The sequence below is a fragment of the Sparus aurata genome, chromosome 22 (genome assembly GCF_900880675.1).
Source record: "Sparus aurata chromosome 22, fSpaAur1.1, whole genome shotgun sequence".
In the NCBI taxonomy this organism is placed as follows: Eukaryota; Metazoa; Chordata; class Actinopteri; order Spariformes; family Sparidae; genus Sparus; species Sparus aurata.
The window spans coordinates 20,544,292-20,555,515 of NC_044208.1; the positions used below are offsets into that span (position 1 = coordinate 20,544,292).

At 42.2% G+C, this 11,224-nt stretch overlaps 2 protein-coding genes across 9 annotated transcripts in view; both read left to right on the plus strand.

Annotated features, from left to right (window-relative positions):
* ppp1r13bb (protein phosphatase 1, regulatory subunit 13Bb) overlaps positions 1 to 3,711 on the plus strand; it is a 30,842-nt gene extending 27,131 nt beyond the window's left edge. For all 8 annotated transcript variants that reach the window (XM_030405225.1, XM_030405227.1, XM_030405226.1 and 5 more), the window contains one exon: positions 936 to 3,711. In XM_030405225.1, coding sequence (XP_030261085.1) covers positions 936 to 977 — 42 coding nt within the window. In that variant the 3' untranslated portion in view covers positions 978 to 3,711. The remainder of the gene's footprint in view (positions 1 to 935) is intronic.
* A 1,465-nt stretch (positions 3,712 to 5,176) lies between these two features.
* LOC115573901 (formin-like protein 5) lies at positions 5,177 to 9,366 on the plus strand. Its single transcript, XM_030404983.1, has 2 exons — positions 5,177 to 5,348; positions 5,605 to 9,366. The coding sequence occupies exons 1-2, from the start codon at positions 5,307 to 5,309 to the stop codon at positions 7,036 to 7,038; spliced, it is 1,476 nt and encodes a 491-aa protein (XP_030260843.1). The 5' UTR covers positions 5,177 to 5,306; the 3' UTR covers positions 7,039 to 9,366.
* Positions 9,367 to 11,224: the final 1,858 nt, after the last annotated feature.

An 11,224-nucleotide genomic window follows, 5' to 3' on the forward strand; every position in this document is an offset into this window, starting at 1 on the left:
TATCTATCTATCTATCTATCTAGTCTAAAAGAAGATATGTCAGCAAAAGGGCTTAAAACATATATAATATAATGTTTTCACCGTAGTGTAGGCAAAGCATTTCCCCTACTGGATCTGATTAGTTTCTCTACATTAATGACTGTATAGCTGATAAGTTGATTCATAAATCTAAAAACTGCTTTTGATAAGTGGCTCATTTCTGCATGGATGGTTATGATTGTTGTTGCTCTTCTCTCTTGAATTTGTTAGGATTCTGACAAATTATTAGTTGATGACATGAAGACATTTTGGTTAGAAAAAGAATGATAATATTAGTAAAGGGGGGTACACACTACAGGATAATCGGGCCGATTTTTGTCCCGATTTCCCCCTTATGATCAAAGCCAGCAAAGGCCCGATTATCTGATGTTTGCAAAGGACAATGTGTCTGATTTTCTTGTGGTGTGGGGTGTGTTAAGAGTGATTTTGTCCGGTCAGATCCTCTCGGAAGGCGTCGGAAGGAGAGATCGTAAATAATGAACATGCTTAATATTTGCGACTAGAAATCCTGTAGTGTGTGGGGTGTTCCGAGCGGAGCCGAGCACGCACAGCGTGTGATGTCCCGTGTACCGGACCAACAGCCAATCAAAACCAAGACGCGAGCTGAGTCAGCTGTGTTTCTCCGTCAGCCTTTTATTTACTTGTTACCATGGTTACCCGCAGTACAGGGGGCCAGAGTGCACAGCGCTGCTCTCGAAGCTATCTGTAATACTTCTAATCCATCTTATTGTGCCGCTTGAGTCGTGGAGTGCAATTAGGAATTGCCAAGTAAAAAAAACCCATAATCAATGACTGTACTAATGATGTCATGACGAAGTAAACAATAACAAACCTGATGAAGTAGAATAAGTCTTTTTTAAACATTTCTCCTTTCTCTCTTTCTGTTTCCTCCACAGCTCTATCCAAGGATTAAGCCTCGTCAGCGCTCCCTGGCGTAGAGTCTCACTCCACTAAACCTCTGGCTAACAGCTGGACTAGTGACAAAACCAAGAGCAGAGAACAAAGGAGCCTGGTGCTCCGTCTTCTCCCTGTGGCCATAACCTCCCCCCGGCCTTGTGCTTCTCACAAAATCCTTTTTTTCTCTGAAGCCGTGGGCACCGAACTCTGACACACTGATATACAGCTGCACACACTTAGACACACACACACACACACACACACACACACACACACACACACACACAATGAAACGCAAGCACTCCAGATGCGAAAATCTGTGAAACCACTCCATCCCGAACTCCCCCCTACACCCACACGCACACACCTTTGAACCTATTGCTCTGTCATTGTCCCAACTCGATTTTACCCCGATTCAGTGTCGGCTCTCTGTATTAGCCATCAACTTGAAGAATAAAACACAAACCCCTTGTCTCAGTATTTCATTCATTACATATTTGTTCACACCTCTTCAGCCATCGTCATCACCCCAACGCAGAGGTTTTCAAAGCGGACGGTCAGCCTCCTCCAAGGGCTCCGTGAATGAAAGTGAAAAATATTACACTAGTTATCGAATGTGTGATTATCCTGACTTTCCCACAGTCAGAAGCTAATAAAAGCCTTCAGACGGACCTTTTTATGTACTCGGTGTCATCTGAATTTTTGTCAAAAAGCAACATTAGGCTGCCTTGGCTCAATTGTTGAACGTCCACGTGTTCAAATAACACAATCATGACTCCATGGGAATCCAGGAATTGAGCAAAACTAAGCAAGACCAAACTTCGTCTGAGAGGAGGCACCACGGTCTCTAACTTTGAAAACCCTGCCCCTGGTGGCGCTGGTTTACATAACACTATATGGTGACTCGAAAATCATCTCCAACAGTGAGAAGTTTCTGATTTTTGTCAGTGACGATTAACTTAAGTTGTGAGAGAGTAAGTGTTATTTTATACTGCACCAGTTCGCCCCATGCAAAAAGAAAACTCTCTAAGGCAGAAAAAATGTGCTCTGTGTCTGATTTTGCTGTAGTCTAACCACCAAAGATAGATATAAAGATATAGATATGAGGTTTTAATTCTATTACTCCCTGAGATCTTGCAGAACTGTGAAGGAGTGAGATAATCAATTGATATGCTGCTATCAATGATGGGCAACATCTGTCAGGAGCGGATTGTCGCTCTTCTCTCGGAGCAGAAAATAGATTTGAGAGGGGGAAAATGGAAAATCTTGTAAATCCTCAGTATTAACTCCACGGGCCCGTCAGAGCAAGTCCAACCTATCAAAGCGAAGATGAATTTAGATTGACAGCTCACAAATTGTCATGAATCGCATTTCATTGTCATGTCATCGCAAGACTTGGGTTGTTGTTTTTTTTTCCTTTTTTTTTTTTTTTTTTTTTTCATTCAATGTTCATCTGTGCAGAATGTGCCTGCAGGAGTATTGTGGATGTGTGGCAAAAAAAACATTAATAAACTTTAAACTCCCACCAATTATAAGTGAGGCTTCAGACAATAAACTGTGATTTCAAGATGTATCAGAGTTTATATTCTTGCTTTGTGTCCCTGAAAACCCACAAATTCACCACAACATGGGAGCAAATTGTATCTTGTGCACATTGAAGCCCTCGGTGTATTAATATGTGACCTTGATATGCTATATGAATACTTTTTCTCACGAAGGCCACTCCAGGGCTCCCTACTGACCTATGTATTGCTTTCACAAAGAGAAAAAAAAAACAGTTTTATTACTTGACGCGCAAGAATCAGCATCCCAGATACACAAAGATGTCAGTTGTCTATGATGCGGTGATGTCAGTTTTGTTATTTTCTTCAACACTGATTAAGTTATTTACATGTTTTGTCTGCCGTTTTCTACTACATTTATGATAAGTTAATCCGTCGTTTTTATGAGAAAACTTTTGCTTTTGTATTGAAAAAACTCACCAATATAACAAGAAGAAGTATCAACATGAAACAGAGAACTCCCAAGTGTTTAACAGAGACACTGCACCTCAAAAAACACTTAAATCATCACCCAGACATCATACAAACCAACCCCCAACCAGACAAAACTCTCAGTTTTAAATAACCTCTTTTTTAATACAAGCTGCTAAGTAGGTCTCAGTTCATCGAAGGTTGCAGTCACTTTCTCGTGGCTGCGACGGACTCCACTTGAAATACTTAAGCTCAGGACCAACATGGTGCTGCTGACACTGTTCCACCACGAAACTAGTGATCATGTTCCTATTTTCGCTCTTTCAGCAAACATCACCAAACAAAAGACGGACAGTCCAGAATGAGTTCAATAACAAAAACAAAAAACAGCAACTGAAGTATAAATGACTTTAGATGAAGACAGTTGTAACTGAAATGTACATGCTCAGATTTTTTTTAATTTCAGACTTAAGATTCGCTTCAGACAATCCTGAATTCGCCCTGGTTTCTTCCTCCAGCTGTCCCCTTTCAGGTACTCACCCCTCTGGTGACACTACCACACGTGCTCCCTGACACATCACTGAACATCTACTGAGTCCATCAACTTGTTCCTGGAGCGACTGAGTGTTCTGCCCAGTGCACCTGTGGCCCAGGCTTTATCATGGCTTTGACCTGAACATAGTGTGAGGAGATGTGTTGTATGTCAGTGTGATGTATGGATACGTGGGCTTTCTGTATAAACGCTGTACTCACACATTCAATTCTGTAAATGTCAACAATAAAAACAGAAGCTCTGGCATGATGAATGTCTTTCAGTGGTTTAAGTAAAGTCATGCGGTGACACACCTAAAACAGTCATAAGTCATAACCTTGAGATAAAAACAGAAATGTTTGCTTTTTCACCTCATATTTAGACTTTAACCTCATATCTGTTACTTTTTTGCCTAATGAGTTTTTATGTAATAACTTAGACTTTTTATATTATAGTTTTGATTTTTTATCTCAAAATTTCTCCTTTGATTTAATAACTTCAACTTTTATCTCATAATTTTAACTTTTTATAGCACAATTTTGACTTTTCTCTCACAATTTGGACTTTTTTTTCTTATAATCATGATCTTTTTTTATCTCACATATACATCTCATATCTTCATTTTTACTCTTACTTCAAAACATGATCATCTGTGCTGGAATGACATCAGGATTTCTTGAGAAAGAGATTTTCTCCAGCTTGAGAGATTTGAGGTGAATAAACTGGTGAAAGTATTACGAACGCAGAGACATGGGAGCACCTTGTGTGATAAACAGATACAGAGAGGCAAACAACACAGCAAACAATTAAAATTAAAAGTAAGGCACAGTTAATGGGGAATTGAAATAAAATAAAGTTTGGTTTGGTTTTTAATCAGGTCAGCTCAAGTGAATCTGTGTGGTGCATCAGATCAGTTTTGAATATGCCAATCTGTAAATCTAACTTTTGAATTTGATATCTGGCATGTAAAAACAGAAAATAGTTTATTATTTATATATTTCTCCATACACTCATTTAAAGTTAAACTCCCTGTCTGAAGAAGATGACAAAAAACTTAAATTGGGGATTTTTCAAAAAGGGAAAAGATTCTCTGCGTCCGGCATGATGACGTTTGATAATAATAATAATAATATCATAATAAAAAACTTTATTTATGTAGCACTTTTAAAAAACACAGTTTACAATGTCATTTATAGCTAAATAATTAGAAAAGCAAATCATTGAAGAACAGAAATAATGGTGGTGGGGGGAATGAATAAAATAAGACAAAGTTAAATAAATAATGTCCGTGACAACTTCCGTAGTCCCATTTAACCACTTGTTAACAGCCGCCGTTTGTAAGACACGTAAGCACATAATGAGTTATCACCACAGACCGTATCTCACTCGGGAAGCCTAGCTGGCGACCCATCGCTATGACAGACTAAATAATTGAATAAACTGTGTTTCTTTCTGACTTTATCGACGGTGATATGTTGTGGCTTATTTCTTGTGACAAATGCACTTACTGTAAGTTACGATAAGGACCAAAGCATCCGCTAAATGCCCTAAATGTAAATGTAAATGTTGTTTTTATTCGCCACTCTGACGAAAGCGGAAGCGATCAAGTTGCCGTGGCAACAGAGGCGTCAGCGGTAATACGGAAACGCCCCGCCCATCCGTACTTTCATGCTTTCATCTAATGTGATCAAAGCGCTTGTTGAATTCTATTTGAGAATCTTAACAAGGGGAGATATAAAGTATACATAACACACCTTCTACACATCTCGTAGACCCAGCAGCTAGCAGACACACAGACCAGTTTTGGAAAAAGTACCTGGTTTTTCGTATTTGTTGGTTGAACTTAGTGAAACTTTACTGAACTCATGGACTTGTATACACCATTTGAGAGAACGACAAGGCCCAAGGTAAGTATGACCAGCTGTTTTATTCCTTAAACTTTCTCTCTGCTTATACACTCAAGGAAATTAGACATAAAACTTATATTTTTTCAATTATTTAATATATAGTAAAGGGAAACTTTTACATAAGTGTTTATAATTCAGGTGTTACACATAAAAATAATTCACTTCAAACAAACCAATTAAAGTAAACCACTCAAATACTGTATTGTTATTTTAGAATGTATCTGAACTCACCATTTAAATTACTTTTTCATCACAGGACCTACAGGCAATTAGGATGGAGGCTTTGATCCAACAACCACTGACATTGAGTGCCACGGACCGAAGACGGAGCAATGCTGTGCTGAAAAGAATAGGACATTCCACCAAGCAGGACCCTGTCCCTTTACCCCAGCCTCCACCTCCTCCTGTAGACCTTACCCCACCCAGGAACAGAGGAATTTTTGTCACTACACCTCTCACTCTCCCTCCTCCCCGAGAGATTTCCAATCACAGGATCAGAGACACCTTTATCCCTCTACCTGCTCCCACAGAGCCCCTCGCATGCGGGAAGAGAGGAATTTTTGAAATGCCACCTCCTCCCCCAGAACCTGCCCCACTCAGGAACAGAGGAATGCATATCAAGCCCACTCCCCCTATAGAACCTGACAATATCATGATCAGAGGAACTTTTGTCGCACCACCTCCTCCCCCAGAACCTGCCCAACTCAGGAAAAGAGGAACTTGTGTCACACCACCTCCTCCCCCAGAACCTGCCCCACTCGGGAACAGAGGAATGCATATCAAGCCCGCTCCCCCTACAGAACCTGACATTTTAACGATCAGAGGTACTTGTATCGCACCACCTCCTCCCCAAGAACCTGCCCCACTCAGGAAAAGGGGAACTTGTGTCGCACCACCTCCTCCCCCAGAACCTGCCCCACTCAAGAAAAGAGGAACTTGTGTCACTCCAGCTCCTCCCCCAAAACCCGCCCCGCCCAGGAACAGAGGACGACCTGTTGCTGTACCTGCTCACCGAGCATTTGTACAAGTCAGCATCAAGGGAACTCATCTCACTATTGCTCATGTCCCAGATCATTCCCTACACAGGGTCAGATTAGCCATTATCCCTCTACCTTATCCCACAGAAACCCTCCCACCCGGGGAGAGAGGAATTTTTGAAATTTCAAAACCTCTTACCCTAGAACCTGCCCCAATCAGAAACAGAGGAGTGCGTCTCACTCCAGCTCCTCCCCGAGAACCTGCCCCACTCAGGAACAGAGGTGTGTTTCTCACTCCAGCTTCTCCCCTAGAAACTTCCGCACTCAGGAACAGACGAGTGCCTCTCACTCCAGCTCCTCCCCGAGAACCTGCCCCACTCAGGAACAGAGGAACGCGTGTCACTCCAGCTCCTTCCACAGAGCCTTTCCTGCCCAGGATCAGAGGAACTTGCGTTACTCCACCTCCTCCCAGAGCACTTGAACTAACCAGCACCGGCAGAACTAATCTCACTATTGCTCCAGATTGTTCCCCACACAAGAACAGATCACCCAATATCTCTCTACCTGATCCCACAGAACCCCTCCTACACGGGAAGGGAGGATTTTTGGAAATTTCACCAGCACCAGCTTATTTCTCAAAACCTCCTCCCCCAGAACCTGCCAGGAACAGAGGAAGGCACATCACTTTTACTCCTTCCACAAAAAAAGATTGACTACCCCTGGAGAAGGTCCAGAGGACTGCGAAGAAGGACATGAAGAGAAATCGGATGGCAAATAGGGCGGCGTGATGATGTAGTGGTTAGCACGATTAAGTGTATGTGTGGTTTCCTCCGGGTGCTCCGGTTCCCCCACACTCCTAAGACATGCAGCGCAGGTTACTTGGCAATTCTTAATTAGCCAATGTTCAACACCAGCATAAGTTAGCATGTATAGGGGGAAAAAAAAAAAGTACAGAGCCTAGGAGCCCCCTAAGGGTCATGGCGAGAATTCTTTTATCACTACTTTTGTGTTCCTTCGCAAAACTTTTATCCTTCTGTTCCTTCTGATGTCTGGGACATTGTCACCCAAAAAGATTGACTACCTCTTATACTTCAAGAGGTAGTCAATTTTTTTGGGTGTTCCCTCGCAAAACTTGTATCCTTTGGTTCCTTCTGAGCTGTGTTATTGTGGTTCAAACACACCAACTTCTTCAGCCTCTGTCCTGGTCTTCTGCTGCTCCTGTCGTTGGGACATCGTCAACCAAAAAGATTGACTACTTCTGATAGATCAAGAGGTAGTCAATCTTTTTGGGTGTTCCCTCGCAAAACTTGTATCTTTTCATTCCTTCTGAGCTGTGTTATTGTGGAACAAACACACCAACCTCTTCAGCCTCTCTCCTGGTCTTCTGCTCCTGTCAGGGACATCATCACACGAAAAGATTGACAACCCCTGGAGAGGATCCTGAGGACTGCAAAGAAGTCCCTGATGAGAAATCAAAAGGCAAACAGGGCGGCATGATGATGTAGTGGTTAGCACGATTAAGTGTATGTGTGGTTTCCTCCGGGTGCTCCGGTTCCCCCACACTCCTAAGACATGCAGCGCAGGTTACTTGGCAATTCTTAATAGCCAATGTTCAACACTAGCATAAGTTAGCATGTATAGGGGAGAAAAAAAAAGTACAGAGCCTAGGAGCCACCTAAGGGTCATGGCGAGAATTATTTTATCACTACTTTTGTGTTCCCTCACAATACTTGTATCCTTCTGTTCCTTCTGAGCTGAGTTATTGTGGATCAAACACACCAACCTCTTCAGCCTCTCTCCTGGTCTTCTGCTGTTCCTGTCTGGGACATCGTCTCCCAAAAAGATTGACTACTTCCAACTACAAGAGGTAGTCAATCTTTTTGGGTGTTCCCTTGCAAAACTTGTATCCTTGTGTTCCTTCTGAGCTGTGTTATTGTGGATCAAACACACCAACCTCTTCAGCCTCTCTCCTGGTCTTCTGCTGCTCTTGTCGTGGGGACATCGTCACCCAAAAAGATTAACTACGTCTTATAGATCAAGAGGTAGTCAATCTTTTTGGGTGTTCCCTCGCAAAACTTGTATCTTTTCATTCCTTCTGAGCTGTGTTATTGTGGAACAAACACACCAACCTCTTCAGCCTCTCTCCTTGTCTTCTGTGCCTGTCGGGGGGACATCGTCACACAAAAAGATTGACTACCCCTGGAGAGGATCCTGAGGACTGCAAAGGAGACCATAATGAGAAATCAAAAGGCAAACAGGGTGGCATGATGATGTAGTGGTTAGCACGATTAAGTGTATGTGTGGTTTCCTCCGGGTGCTCCGGTTTCCCCACACTCCTAAGACATGCAGCGCAGGTTACTTGGCAATTCTTAATAGCCAATGTTCAACACCAGCATAAATAAGCATGTATAGGGGGGGGAGTACAGAGCCTAGGAGCCACCTAAGGGTCATTGTGGGAATTCTTTTATCACTACTTTTGTGTTCCTTCGCAATACTTTTATCCTTCTGTTCCTTCTGAGCTGAGTTATTGTGGATAAAACACACCAACCTCTTCAGCCTCTCCCCTGGTCTTCTGCTGCTCCTGTCGGGGACATCATCACACAAAAAGATTGATTACCTCTTATAGATCAAGAGGTAGTCAATCTTTTTGGGTGTTCCCTCGCAAAACTTGTATCCTTTCATTCCCTCTGAGCTGTGTTATTCTGGATCAAACACACCAATTGGCAACCAATGCTTAACACCTGCATTAGCTAGTTTAATATTTATAATAATTAATTGATAAAATTAATAAAATAGATAGTAACTTAAAAAAATGTACGGAGCTATGGACCCCCCTAAATGTCATGGCCAGAATTCTTTTAGAACTACTTTTGTGTCCCCTCACAATATATGTATCAAACACACTGACCTCTTTCTGTACACGTTGGTTTCCTCCAGGTGCTCTGGTTTCCACTCAAAAACTTCTCACTTTTACTCTCAGGGGGCTCCGTACCACAAATAAACCTAAATTAATCAATAAATAACAATAGATAATTGAAAAATTTGTATAGTCCTTTATTACAATCTGTGTGTGTGTGTGTGTGTGTGTGTGTGTGTGTGTGTGCGTGTGTGTGTGTGAACACATTGCAAATGTGTAAAAGAATCTACAAAGGTGTATTCAGATGTACAACTTTACTGATATCTGTTATGTGTTGCCTACGATACAGCACTTATGTGTAGACAACCATTTTATCAATTATTATTGAGATTATTTTTCCATTACTTAATTAGCAATTAATTTACCTACCCATGGAGCCACAATAATCATGTTCATCCTAAATATACGGAATGATAAACATATTTCATGTTGAACCTAAATAATCACTATTGGTTATGAAAACAACAAAACTAAGGAAAAAAGAAGAAAAATGTATTTATTATTGCTTTAGTAAAACATAGCTTGTTCATCTTAACAATGGTACAAGTAAATATTTTGTACACAAAGTCAAATTATGTTGAAAATGCACCATGGGTGCCTAAACTAAATGCCTGGAAACTAAAGCGAGTACTCCCCTAAGTGAAAATGTCCAAATTGGGCCCAATTAGCCATTTTCCCTCCCAGGTGTCATGTGACTTATTAGTGTTACAAGGTCTCAGGTGTGAATGGGGAGCAGGTGTGTTAAATTTGGTGTTATTGTTCTCAAACTCTCTCATACTGGTCACTGGAAGTTCAACATGGCACCTCATGGCAAATTACTCTCTGAAGATTAAAAAAAAAGAATTGCTGCTCCACATAGAGATGGCCTAGGCTATAAGAAGATTGCCAACTCCATGAAACTGAGCTGCAGCACAGCGGCCAAGACCGTACAGCGGTTTAACAGGACAGGTTCCACACGTAACAGGCCTCGCCGTGGTCGACCAAAGAAGTTGACTGCATGTGCTCAGCGTCATATCCAGAGGTTGTCTTTGGAAAATAGATGTAGGAGTGCTGCCAGCATTGCTGCGGAGGTTGAAGGGGTGGGGGGTCAGCCTGTCAGTGCTCAGATCATACACTGCACACTGCATTGAATTGTTCTGCATGGCTGTTGTCCCAGAAGGAAGCCTCTTCTAAAGATGATGCACAAGAAAGCCCGCGAACAGTTTGCTGAAGACAAGCAGACTAAGGACATGGATCACTGGGACCATGTCCTGTGGTCTGATGAGACCAAGATAAACTTATTTGGTTTAGATGGTGTCAAGGGTGTATGGCGGCAACCAGGTGAGGAGTACAAGGACAAGTGTGTCTTGCCTACAGTCAAGCATGGTGGTGGGAGTGGGAACCTGGTCTGGGGCTTCATGAGTGCTGCTAGCAGTGGGGAGCTACAGTTCATTGAGGGAACCATGAATGCCAACATGTACTGTGACATACAGAAGCAAAGCATGATCCCCTCCCTTCAAAACTGGGCCGCAAGGCAGTATTCCAACATGATAACGACCCAAAACACACCTCCAAGACGACCACTGCCTTGTTAAAGAAGGTGAGGGTAAGGGTGATGTACTGGCCAAGCATGTCTCCAGACCTAAACCCTACTGAGCATCTGTGGCGCAAGGTCTATTACATCCACCAGCTCTGTGATGTCGTCATGGAGGAGTGGAAGAGGATTCCATTGGCAACCTGTGAAGCTCTGGTGAACTCCATGCCCAAGAGGGTTAAGACAATGCTGGAAATTAATGGTGGCCACACAAAATATTGACACTTTGGGCAGAATTTGGACATTTTCACTTGGGGGTGTACTCACTTTTGTTGCCAGTGGTTTAGCCATTAATGGCTGTGTGTTGAGTTATTTTGAGGGGACAGCAAATTTACACTGTTATACAAGATGTACACTCACTACTTGACATTGTATCAAAGTGTCATTTCTTCAGTGTTGTCCCATTAAA

What these genes read in the sequence shown, in the direction of transcription:
- LOC115573901 (XM_030404983.1), top strand. Translation starts at nt 5,307, where the DNA reads ATGGACTTGTATACACCATTTGAGAGAACGACAAGGCCCAAG. An exon ending in AGAGAACGACAAGGCCCAAG is followed by an intron (nt 5,349 to 5,604) that starts GTAAGTATGACC and finishes TTTTCATCACAG; the next exon opens with GACCTACAGGCAATTAGGAT.